Source organism: Saimiri boliviensis, chromosome 1 (genome assembly GCF_048565385.1).
Source record: "Saimiri boliviensis isolate mSaiBol1 chromosome 1, mSaiBol1.pri, whole genome shotgun sequence".
Taxonomy (NCBI): domain Eukaryota; kingdom Metazoa; phylum Chordata; class Mammalia; order Primates; family Cebidae; genus Saimiri; species Saimiri boliviensis.
The window spans coordinates 159,347,197-159,366,756 of NC_133449.1; the positions used below are offsets into that span (position 1 = coordinate 159,347,197).

A 19,560-nucleotide genomic window follows, 5' to 3' on the forward strand; every position below is an offset into this window, starting at 1 on the left:
ACCTTACTGTTCCCGTCGTAGGCCTCCTTCCCGTCGTCTTCCCCTCCCTTTGCTGCCACGGTGGTACAGCCCACGCTCAGGCTCAGTACCCGGCAAATCCTCCGCTCGTACGGAAACGACCAGGCTCTCAAGATGGCGGCCCCCTTCGGAAACAGCATCTGGGAGCAGCCATGTTGCCTTTTGAACAAAGCCGCTGAAGATGCGAAACGGGCAAAACCGCCCGGTACGGAACAGCCCTGCCTGGGGAGCCCAGCGTTGCGCTCGCGGACAGGAAGCGAGAGAGTTCGCCAATATGGATGTGACAGCGGTTCCCATTCAACGGTGATGGGGGTTTAGGGGATCTGATAATCGAGCTAGGAGTCAGCGGCGGTGATGTGTTCGGTCCAAGGTGAGTCTGTGGGATTGGTAACCGGAGGAGAGGAGCCCGTGAGGGTCAGTGGTAGGAGGTTTATCAAGTCACTGTTTGGGGAGGTAGGTGGGATTAGTGTTGGTTTTATGTGGGAGTCCAAGATGTGATTAGGAACTGGGAAGTGAGAGGTGAGGGGGTGTCTTTGGGGTCAGGAATGGCGTGCAGGTGGACCGACTGGTGGGTTTAACTGGTGTCAGTGATTTAGGGGGCTCTGAGGAATCAGTGATAGAAGGCTATGGACTAAATGATGGGGGTGTTGAGTAGCTATGTAATTGTATGGGAGAGTTCAGTAGGGTACATAATTGCTAGGCCTGAGACTTCCGAGATTTAGATGGAGACAGTGATGGGACCCGGGTGTCATGGGGGTCAGCTACGTTTTACTGGGGAAGGCCTTTACTTCCATTAAATTTCTCCAGCTCATAGGCAACTGTTGAGTTCTGAAAGGTCAAGCCCCTTTTCACATCCTTTCTTAGTCTACCATTGCCCCTTAAGCCTGGTGCCCCCATCAGAAATGATCATTTAAAAACAAGACCAAACAAATCAAAACTGACAGAATCATAATGAAAAGTTTGATTTCAGTCTCCACTTTCTAAGTTTATTGAAATCATTTTATCTTTTATTCGAAAACCATTTGTTGAGCATCTGCTGGGTGTCCAGAGATAAGTATGACTGTTTCTTTAGTTTCCTTTTAGATCTGTTTTGATACAGCCTGGGATGCTCCATATAAAACAATCCGTCGGTAATGGGAGCCCCCACTTCCTCTGAACTAGTTCAGCTCTGTCTGCATGACTTGTCCCAGGACTGAGAAAAGTTTACCGGGTATGTACCTTCCTGCATTGCAGTATATTCTCTTTTTTCAGTGGTTGAAACCTAAATCCATTTTGTATGCAGACAATAGCGCCATTGAAAATCAGCAAAACAAAGTTAAACAAAAAACATCTTAAAATTAACCCTTGAGTTCATGCATATTGATATAATGAGAGTTTTCTGAGTTGGGGGAAATAAGAGAGTTTTTGGAAGATTGTTGGATTCAGCTGCTGCTTCTTTTTAGGAATAGGGAATGAATGCTTCAGTTTTCCATCTAGTCATTCTATTGCCAAGGAGCTCCATCTTCACTTATGTCTCTATATATCCATCCATGATTATTGCCTCATGAAAATCTTCTATAAATAGAATTCCTGATTCCCTGGGAGAGCAATAAATTGTTACTAAATCAACTGGAAACATATCTTCACATCTACCCAATGATAAAACCTTGGCCAGCTTCTATGTTGATCATATTATAGGTAAAAGAGGAGTAAAGAATGATCCCTCCTCTACATGGTGCCTACTGATCCTTCTGTAAGGCTCAAACAACATTATCCCACAGGATAGCCCATTAGCTACCTGACTTCTGATGTTAGTTGTTGCTAAACCGGTGAAAGTGAAAGCTGCGGTCTGGGTTTGGGCTATAAAAAACATTCTGATCACCAGTTTTGCTTTTTCAGTCATCTGGCCTTTTGGAAGAACAAAACATGATGAAGTCCCAGGTGAGTTGCTTTTTTAAAAAAAGAATTCTTCTTTGGTTTTCCATATAATAAAATGGAAAGTAAAGATAGCTAAAATCTGGATTAAGGAAAAGGTGGTAACAATAAAGATGAAGACCTAGAAAGAGTTGCTAGGTAATATGTAAAAAACCTGGCTGGAAACCATTTTCATAAATCAGTGTACTAATTTTTCTGATATTTCTTGCAAACATCATGAGTTACACGATTCGCATTTCCCTAAAGAGAAAGATAAATTTCCCATGTTAAGAAAATATTTCTTGCCATATAAGTCTTAAAAAAAAAAAATCCTTTTTGGCTTTTACTCTAGGAGGTGGAGAGCACAGTGTCCTCACCAACACTCCTATGGCAAATCCACAATAGGTTTCTTGTAGTGGTATCTTAAAATGCTCTTTTTTAGAGGCGATGTACCATAAGGTCTAGCCAAACTCCTTGAACCTTATTCTTGAGTGTGGGTTGGCAAATTATTATCCATGGCCCAAATTCTCTTCTCCAACTGTTTTTTTTTTTTTTTTTTTTTTTTTTTTTTGAGACGGAGTTTCGCTCTTGTTACCCAGGATGGAGCGCCACGGCGCGATCTCGGCTCACTGCAACCTCCGCCTCCTGGGTTCAGGCAATTCTCCTGCCTCAGCCTCCTGAGTAGCTGGGAATACAGGCACGCGCCACCATGTCCAGCTAATTTTTTGTATTTTTAGTAGAGACGGGGTTTCACCATGTTGACCAGGATGGTCTCGATTTCTTGACCTCGTGATCCACCCGCCTCGGCCTCCCAAAGTGCTGGGATTACAGGCTTGAGCCACCGTGCCCGGCCGCTTCTCCAACTGTTTTTATAAACAGTTTCATTGGAGCACAGCGAGGCTGTTTGTTTACCTGTTGTCTGTGGCTGTTTTCTTGCTACAGTGGCAGAGCTGAGTAGTTGCAGCAGAAACCATATGGCCTGCAATGCCAAAAATATAAACTTTACTGAAAAAGTTTGTTGACCTCTGCTTTTGAGGAATAAATTGATTACAGATGCTTCCTATAATACAGCTTTATCTGCAGGTAAATTCATTAACATAAGATAGGCATATTTTGAATGTTCTTTTAAACTATATATTTCTCTCAAAAAAGCAGTTCTTAAATTATCTGGCAAATCTTTGGAGGGCAGAGGTCCCTGATGTGCCATATCTTCTGCTGTGCTTTCTAATTTGTTGAATTCCTGTCAATTTCAAGGCTGTTCCTTCTTTGTTTTCTGATTTTTAAAAGTTTGTATTATTTTTTCTTTCTGCTAGCATTTGCTCTATGCATGGTATAATATTTAAAATTATATAAAAGATAAAAATTTAAAACAAAGAGACCATTTAACTTAAACTCCCCTTCTCCCAGGATAATAAGTGTTAACCATTGCTTCTAATTTTCCAAACCTTTTTGATATGAATATAGCTGTAATTAACTGTATATACCTAAAAGTACAAATGTGTCAGAATGTCCCCTATTTTCTGCGCTTTTCCCTTGGAAAAAGAATGTTATAGTAAACATTTTCTTCAGCAATCTGATTTTTAACTTACTGTCCAATATAGAGGTCTTTTGTATACATTGAGAGATCTTTCCATATCAATATAAAGGTCTTTTGGATACATTGACAGATCTTTCCATGTCAATATAAAGGTCTTTTGGATACACTGACAGATCTTTCCATATCTATAAGGTGAGGAAAAAATCCAGGCAACGAGGTCACAAGGAAATACTATGTACCTGCTAAAATGATCAAGGAGAATTCTATATGGAATTCTTTTTTTTTTTTTTTTTTTTGAGACGGAGTTTCGCTCTTGTTACCCAGGCTGGAGTGCAATGGCGCGATCTCGGCTCACCGCAACCTCCGCCTCCTGGGTTCAGGCAATTCTCCTGCCTCAGCCTCCTGAGTAGCTGGGATTACAGGCACATGCCACCATGCCCAGCTAATTTTTTGTATTTTTAGTAGAGATGGGGTTTCACCATGTTGACCAGGATGGTCTCGATCTCTCGACCTCGTGATCCACCCGCCTCGGCCTCCCAAAGTGCTGGGATTACAGGCTTGAGCCACCGCGCCCGGCCCTCTATATGGAATTCTATAGAGAATTCTGTATAAAATAATCAAGGAGAATTCTATATAAAATAATCAAGGAGAATTCTATATAAAATAATCAAGCAGAATTCTATATGGAATTCTATAGACAATTCTGTATAAAATAAGGAGAATTCTATATGGAATTCTTTTTTTTTTTTTTTTTTTTTTTTTGAGACGTAGTTTCGCTCTTGTTACCCAGGCTGGAGTGCAATGGCGCGATCTCGGCTCACCCCAACCTCCACCTCCTGGGTCCAGGCAATTCTCCCGCCTCAGCCTCCTGAGTAGCTGGGATTACAGGCAAGCGCCACCATGCCTAGCTAATTTTTTGTATCTTTAGTAGAGACGGGGTTTCACCATGTTGACCAGGATGGTCTCCATCTATCGACCTCGTGATCCACCCACCTCGGCCTCCCAAAGTGCTGGGATTACAGGCTTGAGCCACCGCGCCCGGCCCTCTATATGGAATTCTATAGAGAATTCTGTATAAAATAATCAAGGAGAATTCTATATAAAATAATCAAGGAGAATTCTATATAAAATAATCAAGGAGAATTCTATATGGAATTCTATGTAAAATAATCAAGAAGAATTCTATATAAAATGAGAATTCTCTATGGAATTCTATAGAGAATTCTATATAAAATAATGAGAATTCTATATGGAATTCTATAGAGAATTCTATATAAAATAATCAAGGGGAATTCTATATAAAATAATCAAGGAGAATTCTATATGGAATTCTATAGAGAATTCAATATAAAATAATCGAGAATTCTATATAAAATAATCAAGGATAATTCTATATGGAATTCTATAGAGAATTCTATATAAAAAATCAAGGAGAATTCCATATGGAATTCTATAGAGAATTCTACATAAAATAATAGAGAATTCTATACAAAATAAGGAGAATTCTATATAAAATAATCAAGGAGAATTCTTTTTTTTTTTTTTTTTTGAGACGGAGTTTCGCTCTTGTTACCCAGGCTGGAGTGCAATGGCGCGATCTCGGCTCACCGCAACCTCTGCCTCCTGGGTTCAAGCAATTCTCCTGCCTCAGCCTCCTGAGGAGCTGGGATTACAGGCATGCGCCACCATGCCCAGCTAAGTTTTGTATTTTTAGTAGAGACGGGGTTTCACTATGTTGACCAGGATGGTCTCGATCTCTTGACCTTGTGATCCACCCGCCTCGGCCTCCCAAAGTGCTGGGATTACAGGCTTGAGCCACCGCGCCCGGCCCAATCAAGGAGAATTCTGTATGGAACTCTAGAGAATTCTGTATATAATAATCAAGGAGAATTCTATGTAAAATAATCAAGGAGAATTCTATATTGAATTCTATAGAGAATTCTGTATAAAATAATCAAGGAGAATTCTATATAAAATAAGGAGAATTCAATATGGAACTCTATAGATAATTCTGTATAAAATAATCAAGGAGAATTCTATGTAAAATAATCAAGGAGAATTTTATATGGATTTCTATAGAGAATTCTGTATAAAATAATAGAGAATTCTATATAAAATAAGGAGAATTCTATATGGAATTCTATAGAGAATTCTGTATAAAATAATCAAGGAAAATTCTCTATAAAATAATCAAGGAGAATTCTTTATGGTATTCTATATAGAGTTCTGCACAAAATAATCAAGGAGAATTCTATATGGAACTCTATAGAGAATTCTGTGTAACATAATCAAGGAGAATTCTATATAAAATCATCGAGGAGAATTCTATATAAAATTCTATAGACAATTCTATATAAAATAATAAAGGAGAATTCTACGTAAAATAATCAAGGAGAATTCTATGTAAAATAATCAAGGAGAATTCTATATGGAATTCTATAGAGAATTTTGTTTAAAATAATCAAGGAGAATTCTCTATAAAATAATCAAGCAGAATTCTATATGGAATTCTATAGAGAATTCTATATAAAATAATTGAGAATTCTTTGTAAAATAAAGAAAATTCTATATGGAATTCTATAGGGAACTCTATATAAAATAATCGAGAATTCTATGTAAAATAATCAAGGAGAATTCCATATGGAATTCTATAGAGAATTTGATATATAATAATCGAGAATTCTACGTAAAATAATGAAGGAGAATTCTATAGAGAATCCTCTATAGTCAAGGAGATTTCTATATAAAATAGTCAAGGAGAATTCTATATGGAATTCTATAGAGAATTCTGTATAAAATAATCAAGGAGAATTCTATATAAAATAATCAAGGAGAATTCTATATGGAATTCTATAGAGAATTCTGTATAAAATAATCAAGCAGAATTGTATATAAAATAATCAAGGAGAATTCTATATGGAATTCTATAGACAATTCTGTATAAAATAATTGAGAATTCTATGTAAAATAATCAAGGAGAATTCTATATGGAATTCTATAGAGAATTCTATGTAAAATAATCGAGAATTTTATGTAAAATAATCAAGGAGGATTCTATATGGAATTCTATAGAGAATTCTATGTAAAACAATCGAGAATTCTATGTAAAATAATCAAGGAGAATTCTGTATAAAATAATCGAGAATTCTATGTAAAATAATCAAGGAGAATTCTATATGGAATTCTACAGAGAATTCTGTATAAAATAATCAAGGAGAATTCTATATGAAATTCTATTGGGAATTCTGTATAAAATAATCAAGGAGAATTCTATATGGAAATCTATAGAGAATTCTGTATAAAATAATCTAGGAGAATGTTATATAAAATAATCGAGGAGAATTCTACATGGATTTCCATAGAGAATTCTGTATAAAATAATCAAGGAGAATTCTATATGGATTTCTATAGAGAATTCTGTATAAAATAATCAAGGAGGATTCTATATAAAATAATCAAGGAGAATTTTATATGGAATTCTGTAGAGAATTCTTTATAAAATAATCAAGGAGGATTCTATATAAAATAATCAAGGAGAATTCTATATAAAATCCTATAGAGAATTCTGTATAAAATAATCAAGGAGGATTCTATATAAAATAATCAAGGAGAATTCTATATAAAATCCTATAGAGAATTCTGTATAAAATAATCAAGGAGAATTCTATATAAAATAATCAAGGAGAATTCAATATGGAACTCTATAGAGAATACTGTATAAAATAAGGAGAATTCTATATAAAATAATCAAGGAGAATTCTATGTGGAATTCTATAGAGAATTCTGTATAAAATAATCAAGGCGAATTCTATATTGAATTATATAGAGAATTCTGTATAAAATAATCAAGGAGAATTCTATATAAAATAATTAAGAAGAATTCTATGTAGAATGCTATAGAGAATTCTGTACAAAATAATCAAAGAGAATTCTATATAAAATAATCAACGAGAATTCTATATGGAATTCTATAGAGAATTTTATATAAAATAATCAAGGAGCATTCTGTATGGAATTATATAGAGATTTCTATATAAAATAATCGAGAATTCTATATAAAATCAAGGAGAATTCTATATGGAATTTGATAGAGAATTCTATATAAAATAATTGGGAATTCTATGTAAAATAATCAAGGAGAATTCTATATGGAATTCTATAGAGATTTCTATATAAAATAATCAAGAATTCTATATAAAATAAGGAGAATTCTATAAGGAATTCTATAGAGAATTCTATATAAAATAATCGAGAATTCTATGTAAAATAATCAAGGAGAATTCTATATTGAATTCTATAGAGAATTCTGTATAAAATAATCGAGGCGAATTCTATGTAAAATAATCAAGGAGAATTCTATAGAGAATTCTATATAAAATAATTGAGAATTCTATATAAAATAATCAAGGAGAATTCTATATGGAATTCTATAGAGAATTCTGTATAAAATAATCAAGGAGAATTCTATATAAAATAATCAGGGAGAACTTTATGTGGAATTCTATAGAGAATTCTATATAAAATAATTGAGAATTCTATATAAAATAATCAAGGAGAAGTCTATATGGAATTCTATAGAGAATTCTATGTAAAATAATCAAGGAGAATTCTATATAAAATAATTGAGAATTCTATATATAATAATCAAGGAGAATTCTATATAAAATAATCAAGGACAATTCTATATGCAATTCTATAGAGAATTCTATATAAAATAATCAAGGAGAATTCTATGTGGAATTCTATAGAGAATTCTGTATAAAATAATCAGGGAGAATTCTATATAAAATAATCAAGGAGAATTCTATATGGAATTCTATAGAGAATTTTATCTAAAATAATGAAGGAGAATTCTATATGGAATTCTATAGAGAATTCTATGTAAAATAATCAAGGAGAATTCTATATGGAATTCTATAGATAATTCTATATAAAATAATCAAGGAGAATTCTATATGGAATTCTAGAGAATTCTGTATAAAATAATCAAGGATAATTCTATATAAAATAATCAGGGAGAATTCTATATGGAATTCTATAGATAATTCTATATAAAATAATCAAGGAGAATTCTATTTAAAATAATCAAAGAGAACTCTATATGGAATTCTGTAGAGAATTCTATATAAAATAATCAAGGAGACTTCTATATAAAATAATCAGGGAGAATTCTATATGGAATTCTATAGATAATTCTATATAAAATAATCAAGGAGAATTCTATTTAAAATAATCAAAGAGAACTCTATATGGAATTCTGTAGAGAATTCTATATAAAATAATCAAGGAGACTTCTATATAAAATAATCAAGGAGAATTCTATATGGAATTCTATAGAGAATTCTATATAAAATAATCGAGAATTCTATATTAAATAATCAAGGAGAATTCTATATGGAATTCTATATAAAATAAGGAGAATTCTATAAAGAATTCTATATAAAATAATCAAGGAGAATTCTATGTGGAAATCTATAGAGAAGTCTATATAAAATAATCAAGGAGAGTTCTATATGGATTTTTAAATTAGCTCAATAAATCTATATGGAATTCTTTTTGATTATTTTAGCAGGTGCATAGTATTTCCTTGTGGCCTGGTTGCCTGGGGTTGTTTCCTCACCTTATAGATTGAGATTATAATCCTTATTGGGTTTTTGTGAGAATTGAGTAAAAACCATGCTTGAAACTATCATTGGGGCATCGTTTGTAGTGTATTTAAGTGTCAGCTGTTATGATTATATCGTCATCATTATTATCATTGTCAAATCTTGAAATCAGCTTTTACATTAGGAGTCCTTATGTATATTTTACAGTAGAGTTTAGAGTTCTGTTGCAAAAAGATTTTTTCATTGTTGTTTTTGTTTTTGGATTTCAGTAGCTTTGCTTTAGAGCTATACTGTTTAATATAGTAGCCATCAGCCAAATCTGGTTACTGAACTCTTGAAATTGGCTACTCTGAATTGAGATTTGTGTTAAGTACATACTGCGTTTCAAAAAAACTCAGTAGTAGTTTTTAAGGATTGATTACATGTTGAAATGATATCTTGAGTAATATGTTAGAATAAATACATATTGTTGAAAATAATTTTTGGAATGCGTTTCCTAGAACATCTGAACATGCCTCTCTGGTTAGCTTTATATTTCTGTTATATAGCACTGCTTTGAAGGAGAATGGATTTTTTAATTAGCTCAATAAATCCAACTACTATGGCTAATTAGTTGATTAAATGCTGTTTCTTCAGGAGGAAAGCTTTATATTTGTTCCCTAGCATCCAGAAGTGAAGTCATTATTACACAGAGCCTCCTTTCCAGTCTGTAACACCTACTTCCCTTTCACTGCTTCCATCTCTTCGTAGCACTTCCATTTCCCCGGGGACCGAGCTGTAAAAGTTGTTCATAGGTGACAAAAGTATAATTTTCCACTGATTGTGTGCTATATTTTTTCAAAATTAAGAAATTTATACCTACTTATATGGAAGCATTTGAGTATCATTAATAAAGCAAAATCAGAATGTGAGAATTATAACATCTATGAATTTATGGCTCAGAATGGATTTCCTCTATATTCCATTATCTTTATGTTACTTTTCAGATCAAAAAAATGTAGACTAATACACAAAATAGTTTTTAACTAATCATGAATTTTAATTTACTTTTTCTTTATAATCTTTATTCATTTCTTTTTAACAAATGTTTCTTAAGTACCCAGTATATGTCATATGCACTGGCCTGGTTGTTGAATATCTCAAGCAGATTTAGGTTTAGTTTTCTTCTGGGAGGACTGCAGAGAGAAAATGAGTAAAAAAGATGTGGAAACCAACATTAACACATAAAACTTCTGTAGCAGACATGGGAGCAGGTACTGTTATAGCAGAGAAGGAGGAACAACCAGGTTTCTAAGGAAGCAGGTAATAGGCTTAAATGACTATTAACCTTGGCTCATGAGGGAAGTAGGCTGAGGACAGGAAGCAGCATTTGTAAAAGTAGAAAGGACAGAGTGATTTTAGGAAGGCTGAAGATTTTAGGAAAACTAAAATAGAGAGTGGATGAAAACTAAAATAGACCTTCATGGAAAAGGTCAACTAAGGGTGGTATTGAAATGATAAAATATAAAAGATCATGGTGTTTACTGTATCAAGGAGGCAGTTTGGACTGCAGTAGTCAACCTAGAGTATTGAGTGAGAATAAATCTTGCAGATATGAGAGTTCATCAATCATATATTTAGTGTGTAATTTGGCAAGTATTTATTTAACCACTGTAATCCTCAGTTGTCTTATATGTACAACAGGAAAATTAATAGGGTTGTCATGGACAACTAAATGTTTGGCAGCTTAATGGTGTGCATATGGAATTGGTGTGGGATGAGAGAAAACCTGAGATTTGAGACGACTGAGATGAGACTGTTAGCAAAGAAGAAAACAAAGGAGGCTTTTAAGCAGGCAGTGTTGACATTTGAAATAATCAGTTTCATTCTGAAAGTGATATTTGGTAATAATGGAATATTTAGGGAAAAAGTCTGAACAATTTTTTTAAAATAATACAAATCACTATTAGTTTCTGCTATTACTTAACACCTATTGTGAGGATAATGGTGACATAATTAAAATAGGCAATTTTCCCTCCAGAAACGTTTTATAACTCTACTCTTACCCAAATTCTTTTTTGATGTTATGTCACTAATTTGTTGTGGTTTCTTCATTAATGTTTTCTGTACATTTTTTGTTGAGTTTATTATTTGGGATTTCTTGTTTTTTGTTGCTACTGTAATTGGTATATTCATTTTGTTACTAGCTATTATATGTATATAAGGGAGCTATTAAATTTGGGGAAGCTAAGGTCATTTTCCCGTGAAATAAAGAGATTAGATTAATGATCTTCTAGAGCTCTGACATTCTATAGTTCTCTAAATGTAGCTTTTCTTTTTTTAAAAAAGTGTACTTACAAAGGGCTTTTCTGCTCTATAATCACTAATTCTCCCATTTCTTATTTTGTTACTTGTATAGTCTTTAGCACTTTTTTTTTTTTTTTTTTTTGAGACGGAGTTTCGCTCTTGTTACCCAGGCTGGAGTGCAATGGCGCGATCTCGGCTCACCGCAACCTCCGCCTCCTGGGTTCAAGCAATTCTCCTGCCTCAGCCTCCTGAGTAGCTGGGATTACAGGCACATGCCACCATGCCCAGCTAATTTTTTGTATTTTTAGTAGGACGGGGTTTCACCATGTTGACCGGGATGGTCTCGATCTCTCGACCTCGTGATCCACCCGCCTCGGCCTCTCAAAGTGCTGGGATTACAGGCTTGAGCCACCTCGCCCGGCCTGTCTTTAGCACTTTTTATAGTTTAAATTTTTATTCCATCAGAATTTATTCTTTTTGCCCAGGTATGATATAGTGTATTGGTTTGCTAGGTCTGCTATAACAAAGTACCACAAACTGGGTGACTTAAACAATAGAAATTTAGTCTCATAGTTCTAGAGGTTAGACCTCCAAAATCAAGGTGTCTGCAGGATTGGTTCCTTCTTCAGGACTGTGAGGGATGTATTTGTTTCATTCTTCTCTCCTTGGCTTCTTAACAATCTTCTTTTTCTCTTCACATTATCTTCCATCTATACACGTCTTTGTCTTTGTCTGTGTTCAAGTTTCCCCCCTTTGGATAAAGACATGGATCATATTGGATTCAGTTCCACCCTAAAGACCTCATGTAGCTAGTTATATCAGCAATGACCCTGTTTCCAAGACATATCACATTTTGAGGTACTGGGGGTTAGGACTTCAACATGTAAATATTCAGGAGATACAACTCAACCCATAATATTTCTTCAACATTGTTATTTTCCTGTTTACTATTCATCCAATAAACCATTTTCCTCTCAGTTATTTGGGTGCTGCCTTTAAAACTTATGAAATTACTATGTGTATTAGGTAGGCATTTTATGGTTTACCTCTTTTTTTTCTCCTCATATGCCTGGCTCTGCTTGCTAAAAACAGGATTTTATGTTGTTTTTTCCAAAAACTATATGATACAAAACTAGGTGTGGGTGTAGTTGTGCACACTATAGTAGAAATTATGAGAAGGATGACTTCAGATTGAACAGGAATGTACTGTTACAGGGATTAGTATCATTCAAGGATGTGGCTGTGGATTTCACCCAGGAGGAGTGGCAGCAACTTGACCCTGCTCAGAGGACCCTGTACAGGGATGTGATGCTGGAGAACTACAGCCACCTGGTCTCAATGGGTAAGGATGGCTTCCTTGAATAACTCAGAGTTGTCCAATCAAGTGCCTTTCCTTATCACTTGCTGTGATGACGTAGTTTCTGACACATGTCATGACTTTTATGACCTTCATACCTTTGCAAATGGAGGTTATGCCTTTGTTGAGGGCTAACTGGACTTCACTGTAGACCACCTGAAACTGTATCTTCCCTTCTTCCTTTAGTGCAATCAATCCCAATTCTCTGTGATTTCTGTTTAATAGGGTATCCAGTTTCCAAACCAGATGTCATCTCCAAGTTGGAACAAGGAGAAGAGCCATGGATCGTAAAGAGAGACATATCAAATTGGATCTATCCAGATGAATATCAGGCAGATGGGAGACAAGGGAAGTGAAATATCAGTTTATGTGTGTTTTTTTAATTGCTTGGTGCCCAAAGCTTATGTTTCTATCCTTATTGAAGTCTCCTATTCTTTGCTTCTATGCTGAGAATTTAGTAGTCACTCAATAAGTAATTGTGAAGCCTGTCAATGGAGTGCTATTTTTTGTTGATCCTGTCATACACACACAGGAGATAGGATCATTAGTGTCATATGGTTGATCCTGTCATACATGTGCAGGAGACAGGATCATTAAAAATATATACATATGGTATACATACATACATACATACATGTGTGTATATACATACATCAACTGTATGACACTATATATATAGTGTCTTTCCTGAAAGGGTTTAAAGGCAATAAAAGGCAAATTCCTTTCAAGAACATAAGTTGCCAGGTGCGGTGGCTCAAGCCTGTAATCCCAGCACTTTGGGAGGCCGAGATGGGTGGATCACGAGGTCAAGAGATCAAGACCATCCTGGTCAACAAGGTGAAACCCCGTCTCTACTAAAAATACAAAACATTAACTGGGCATGGTGGCACGTGCCTGTAATCCCAGCTACTCAGGAGGCTGAGGCAGGAGAATTGCTTGAACCCAGGAGGCGGAAGTTGCGGTGAGCCGAGATCGCGCCATCGCACTCCAGCCTGGGTAACAAGAGCGAAATTCCGTCTCAAAAAAAAAAAGAAAAGAAAAAGAAAAAGAAAAAAGAACATAACTTGTACTTTAGAAGGCAAGATTCCCAGATAAATGACTGTACAAAATTAAATGTCAAATACAGTTGCTGTTTTAAAAGTTTAGAGAAAATTAGAGTCTAAAGAGATGTGGGAGAATTTGAGAGACATTTTTCAGAGCTTGCAACTATAACTGCTAACTGCTCTGAATGACATAAATGCTGATGAGACTGAAGGAGGAGGGTGAAGACAAGCAGACAGTGTTGGAAAGAGAGTATACGAACAAAATCTTAGTGTCAGGAAGATACAGCTTTTCTGGGAGACCTTTGCTAGCTTTACTTGACATGTATAGAAAGTAGTTTATTGGGAGTAGTAGAATTTAAGTCTGTATTCTCAGTTTGATGCTGGATCTGTAATGGGATATTAGATTTTTCTATTATTTATGTTAGTTATTAGGAAAATAGATTGACGAGAGTTAAAGTATTTTGCTTACAGAGGATACCTTATTTAGAGTGATGGCAGGATAATAAGAATATGTAGCACATCATTTATAATATAAATGAAATTAAACGGTAAAAAGGGTTTTTTTATTCAGAAAGCAGAAGTGAAAATTCTAGAATCCAAAATTAGAGTGATGAGAACCCAGACGTTGTTTCATCTAAGTTTAGTTTTTACATGAATATTTCTGTTAAACATTCTTGTCTATTCACCTGATAACTCTATATGCTGTACTGTCTTCTGAGATGGCCTGTTTCCATCCCTTTATTGTGAGTTCATGTACTATGTTGGATCATCTGTTTGTTCCACTTCCTTACTGTCTGTCAACTGACTCTTGTGATGACTCTTAAATTGTATCTTTTCTTCTTTTAGACAGGAAGAGTAACCTTCACAACTCTGAGTCATGTATTTTGGGGACAGTTTTTTCCCAACATAAGATACTGAAAGGAGTCACAAAAGATGGTTCATTGTGCTCCGTTTTAAAAGTCTATCAAGGTGATGGCCAGCTGCAGAGATTTCTGGAGAATCAAGACAGACTCTTCAAGCAGGTCACATTTGTTAACAGCAAAGCAGTGACTGAGGCATCAGGGCATAAATATAATCCACTGGGAAAAATGTTTCAAGAGTGCATAGAACCAGATACATCAATACAGAGATTCCATAAATATGATGTTTTTAAAAAGAATTTAAAACCAAATATTGACATACTGAGTTGTAATAAGAGCAGTTCAAGAAAAAAACCTGATCAAAGTTTTGGAGTTGGAAAATCATCTAGTGAGAGTGAGCCCAACTCTAATCTTGGGAAGATTCACAATGGAGTAATACCTTTTGAAGATAATCAGCATGGAAATGTTTTAAGCAATACACAATTGCTTATTCAATATCAGAATGTTGAAACTAAAGAGAAAACCTGTGTATGTGTTACATGTGGGAAAGCCTTTGCTAAGAAGTCACAGCTCATTGTACATCAAAGAATACATACTGGAAGGAAACCATATGATTGTGGTGCATGTGGAAAAGCCTTCAGTGAGAAATTTCATCTTGTTGTACATCAGAGAACTCATACTGGGGAGAAACCTTATGATTGTTCTGAATGTGGAAAAGCCTTCTCTCAGAAATCATCCCTTATTATACATCAGAGAGTTCACACTGGGGAAAAACCCTATGAATGTAGTGAATGTGGGAAAGCCTTCTCCCAGAAATCACCCCTCATTATACATCAGAGAATACATACTGGGGAAAAGCCCTATGAATGTAGAGAATGTGGGAAGGCCTTTTCCCAGAAGTCACAGCTGATTATACACCATAGAGCTCATACTGGCGAGAAGCCGTATGAGTGTACTGAATGTGGGAAAGCCTTCTGTGAGAAGTCCCACCTCATTATACATAAAAGAATTCACACTGGTGAGAAACCCTACAAATGTGCTCAATGTGAAGAAGCCTTCAGCAGGAAGACGGAACTCATTACACATCAGTTAGTTCATACTGGGGAAAAACCTTATGAATGTACTGAATGTGGGAAGACATTCTCCCGCAAGTCACAGCTCATCATACATCAGAGAACACATACTGGAGAGAAACCCTATAAATGTAGTGAATGTGGCAAAGCCTTCTGTCAGAAGTCACATCTCATTGGACATCAGAGAATTCACACAGGAGAAAAACCTTATATATGTACTGAATGTGGGAAAGCCTTCTCTCAGAAGTCCCACCTTCCAGGACACCAGCGAATTCATACAGGAGAGAAACCTTACATATGTGCTGAATGTGGAAAGGCCTTTTCTCAGAAGTCTGACCTTGTTTTACATCAAAGGATTCATACTGGGGAAAGACCCTATCAATGTGCTATATGTGGGAAAGCCTTCATCCAGAAGTCACAACTAACTGTACACCAGAGAATTCATAAAGTGGTAAAATCATAATGAACTGGCCACAGAAAAGCCTTAGTATTAGCTCAAGCCTTAATACTTACTAGAAACCCAATTAATTTGATAATCTTGGGGACAATATTTCAATAGATAAAATTTTTTAAGGGAATTTATGTTTCTAGTATGGTGGTGCCTAACTTTTCCAGCAAAGATGATGAAAAATAAGTTATATAAATGAAGAACATTTTTAACATGGCATGTGAAGCTTTTAAAGTTATGAACTCAGTGATCAATACAGCAAGTTAAGCATACAGAATATTGTCAAGTAGCATATTCCTTATACTACATAATGATAATCAGCCATTTTGAAACTGCTGTTATTACTTTGGCATAATTAATGGCCATAAAATAATTTTCTATAAAACACATGGAAGAAAGCTTGAGTAAACAACAAAATAAAAACTAGAAACTATTTTAAGAAGGGACTGGAGCATGATCCCTAAAGCTACATATAAATTTCTTATACAAAATATGGAAAGATAGGTTGATCATATTCAGTAAAGTTTATGTGTATGCATTTTCCCATCTCAAGCATATAAGTTGACCTGCACCTCTGAAAGGACCTTGAGATTGATGTATTTTGAGCAGTTCTCCCTTTTACTCCCCCAAGCTGGGAACTTGTAGCTGAAAAATACTGGCACTGAGGCCAGATAGTCTTGGGCTTAATCCTGGCTCAGTGATTCACAGATTGTGTGACTTTAGGCAAACATACTTCCCCTATGTTTTATTAGTAAGTACAAATACAATGCAGTGCTCATTTTCAGTTAATATTAGTACTTTTTAAATCTTTACTCTCGAAGTATTAGATGCTAAGACTAATGTGTAAAAGCCACATCTGAACTTGCTTTGCCCTCCAGACACTCTGCTTTTGATTGCCCATCCCTGTAAGTGGTTTATTTTACTGTCTTCTGATGCTGGTGGCCTTATCTTTGCTATGTTAAGGTTACATTTTTTAATACTTTCATTTATTTACATATGCTTACATAAACTGTGGTGATTGCACATAAAGACCTGCCTAATGTCTCTTCACTTCTTAGTGATTCTTGCCTTGAAACCCCATCTGTTTTCCCTGAAAATTTACAGGGGAAAATTCTTGAGGTTAGAAGTCATGCCTGCATAGCCTTGAGAATGTTAGGTCTCTAAAATATATACTACTATGCTTTTTGTCATTCCATCTATTCCCCCATAAGCATTTTTAGATGAGCACTCTTGCTGGAGGTGACCAGCAGGAGAGCATACTTGGCAAGGATAAGAATGCCTGTGTGATAAACACAGCATCTGCACATATTTCCTGCTTGATTTCCTACCCACTTGATCCCCTTCCTGCTTGGCTGAACTGTCTGTTGTGAAAACATGGGACTCCTCTGGTTGCAAACCACTGTAGAGTAGAGGGCACACTGGACAGGGATGTGGGAACTCAATATTAAAGATGTCTTTCCCCCACATCCCAGGTGATTTATATATTGTTGGGGTGGGGAAAGAGAAATCCAAAGGAGCAAGCCCAATCATAAAATAGAATGGCTAATTTTATTGTGAAATAACAGAAATGAAAATACTATGTAGCATTTAGGTAGCTAGCACATGGCTGTAAAACTTTAGTGGATTTTTAGCTCTATTTATATGGAACTAAAGCTACAATTATGTGGAGCTAAGCTTCTCCCCATTAGTAAATGGGAGATACCTAGTTTTCATCAATACTTATATTGAACTTACTCTGATGTCTTGTTTTGCATAATTCTTTTATCAGGCTTACTCTGATGGTCTGTTCTTCATATTTTTTTTATCTGTGCATCCTATGACTACCCCTGACAGTGTATCTAATACATGTGATTAGTCATATTCTTCACTCCTCAGCAAAGTCACATCAGTTTTCCACAATAGTCAATGAGCCCCATATTAAAACCTCAGCAAGCTTTCAAAAAAAATCTTATAATTTGGTTCTAAAATTATATATAAAAATGCTCCAAGGCAAGAGTAGCTAAGACACTTTTGAAGAACAAATTTGGATAATTTATTAGACTTCTTATAAAACAGTGGTAATTAAGGCAGTGTGGTATTACTGCAGTAGTCATATAGGTAATGGTAAAAGAGAATCTGAAAACTGATAATTATCTGTAGACACTTGAATTATGACAAAGTTGGCATTCTAGGATAATGGGCGAAAACTTACCTTTTCAATAATGTTTCTGGCTCAGTTATCCATATGAGAAAAACAAATAAAAAACAAATTTACTGCATACCATTCACAAATTTTATTCTGCCTAAACCTGTAATAGAGGAAGATGTATAGCAGTTAGTACAGATCAGGCAAAAGAGAGCCTGGAAATGTCTAAGCATCTGTCTCAGTAGTTTAGAATAAAAAACGCTGTGATCTAACTCCAAGAAAGTAAAAAGGACATGATAAAAATGAAAGAAGGTGAAGAAATAGGGAAACACACAAAATAGGAACAATAAAACAAGAAAATTGTGTCTCATGCTCATAATCCCCATACTTTAGGAGGACAAGGTAGGAGGATTGCTTGATCCCAGGAATTCAAGGCTGTGGTCATTGTGCCACTGCACTCCAGCCTGGGTGACAGAGTGAGACCTGTCTCAAAAAAAAGTATTGTTGATTGAAAAAAATAATACAGTTGATAATCCCCTGGTATTACAGTTAAATAAGTAAGGCATAAATACCCAATATAAGCAATGAAAAGGGAGAACATTACCTCAGAATCTACAGATATTTAGAAGACACTAAAAATACTTGAATATAACAATATTTTACTAAAAGATCATGTTAATTCTACAATATATCTTCTAGAAAAGAGGAAGGATCCCTTTTTGAAAAAAAACTTAAGGTTAGCATTACCCTAAGGCTAAAACCAGATAGACATTCAGGAAAAAAATAATTAATGACTAATATTTCTTCTGAACATAGACACAAACAATCTTAACAATATTTGCAAATGAAATTCTGGAATATTTGAAAAGAAAAGTACATTATGGCCAAGTAGGGTTTAATTTAGGAATGCAAGGTTGGTTCAACATATAAAACCAAGTGATGTAATTCTTCATATCAACAGCCTAAAACAGAATCATTGTATGATCAGTTCAGTAGACGCAGGAGAAATATTTAACAAAAAATTTTCACATCCATTTAGAATAAAACTTTAAATAAACTGGGAATAAAGGGCAGCCTTCTCAAATAATTAAAGGGCAGATACAGAAAACCTACAATAAACATCATATTTAATGGTTGGAAAAAAGGCAAGAATATTTATTTGACTATTTCTGGTTAATATTATAACAGCGAATTTAGCCAGTGCAATAAGTAAAGCAAAGTAAGGAGTGGGGGCCTGCAAGCTGGAAAGGAAGAAATGAAAGTGTTATTTGTAGACAACATATCCTTCTATGTAGAAGATCTCAAAAACTGCAC

At 35.1% G+C, this 19,560-nt stretch overlaps 1 protein-coding gene across 2 annotated transcripts; it reads left to right on the top strand.

The window, feature by feature from the left end:
* The first annotated feature begins 203 nt into the window (after positions 1–203).
* ZNF300 (zinc finger protein 300) lies at positions 204–18,408 on the top strand. 2 transcript variants are annotated; one of them, XM_074379087.1, is made up of 6 exons: positions 204–388; positions 1,091–1,228; positions 1,897–1,938; positions 12,556–12,682; positions 12,923–13,049; positions 14,591–18,408. In XM_074379087.1, the coding sequence occupies exons 3-6, from the start codon at positions 1,924–1,926 to the stop codon at positions 16,134–16,136; spliced, it is 1,815 nt and encodes a 604-aa protein (XP_074235188.1). In that variant the 5' UTR covers positions 204–388; positions 1,091–1,228; positions 1,897–1,923; the 3' UTR covers positions 16,137–18,408. The 2 variants fall into 2 exon arrangements, with proteins under 2 accessions (XP_074235188.1, XP_010342874.1); XM_010344572.3 differs by having other exon boundaries at positions 1,102–1,228.
* The last annotated feature ends 1,152 nt before the right edge of the window (positions 18,409–19,560 follow it).

Bases quoted from the DNA above. Each gene is read 5' to 3' on its own strand.
- ZNF300 (XM_074379087.1), top strand. The intron at 12,683-12,922 runs GTAAGGATGGCT...TCTGTTTAATAG, and splicing joins CAGCCACCTGGTCTCAATGG to GGTATCCAGTTTCCAAACCA. The intron at 13,050-14,590 runs GTGAAATATCAG...TCTTTTAGACAG, and splicing joins GCAGATGGGAGACAAGGGAA to GAAGAGTAACCTTCACAACT.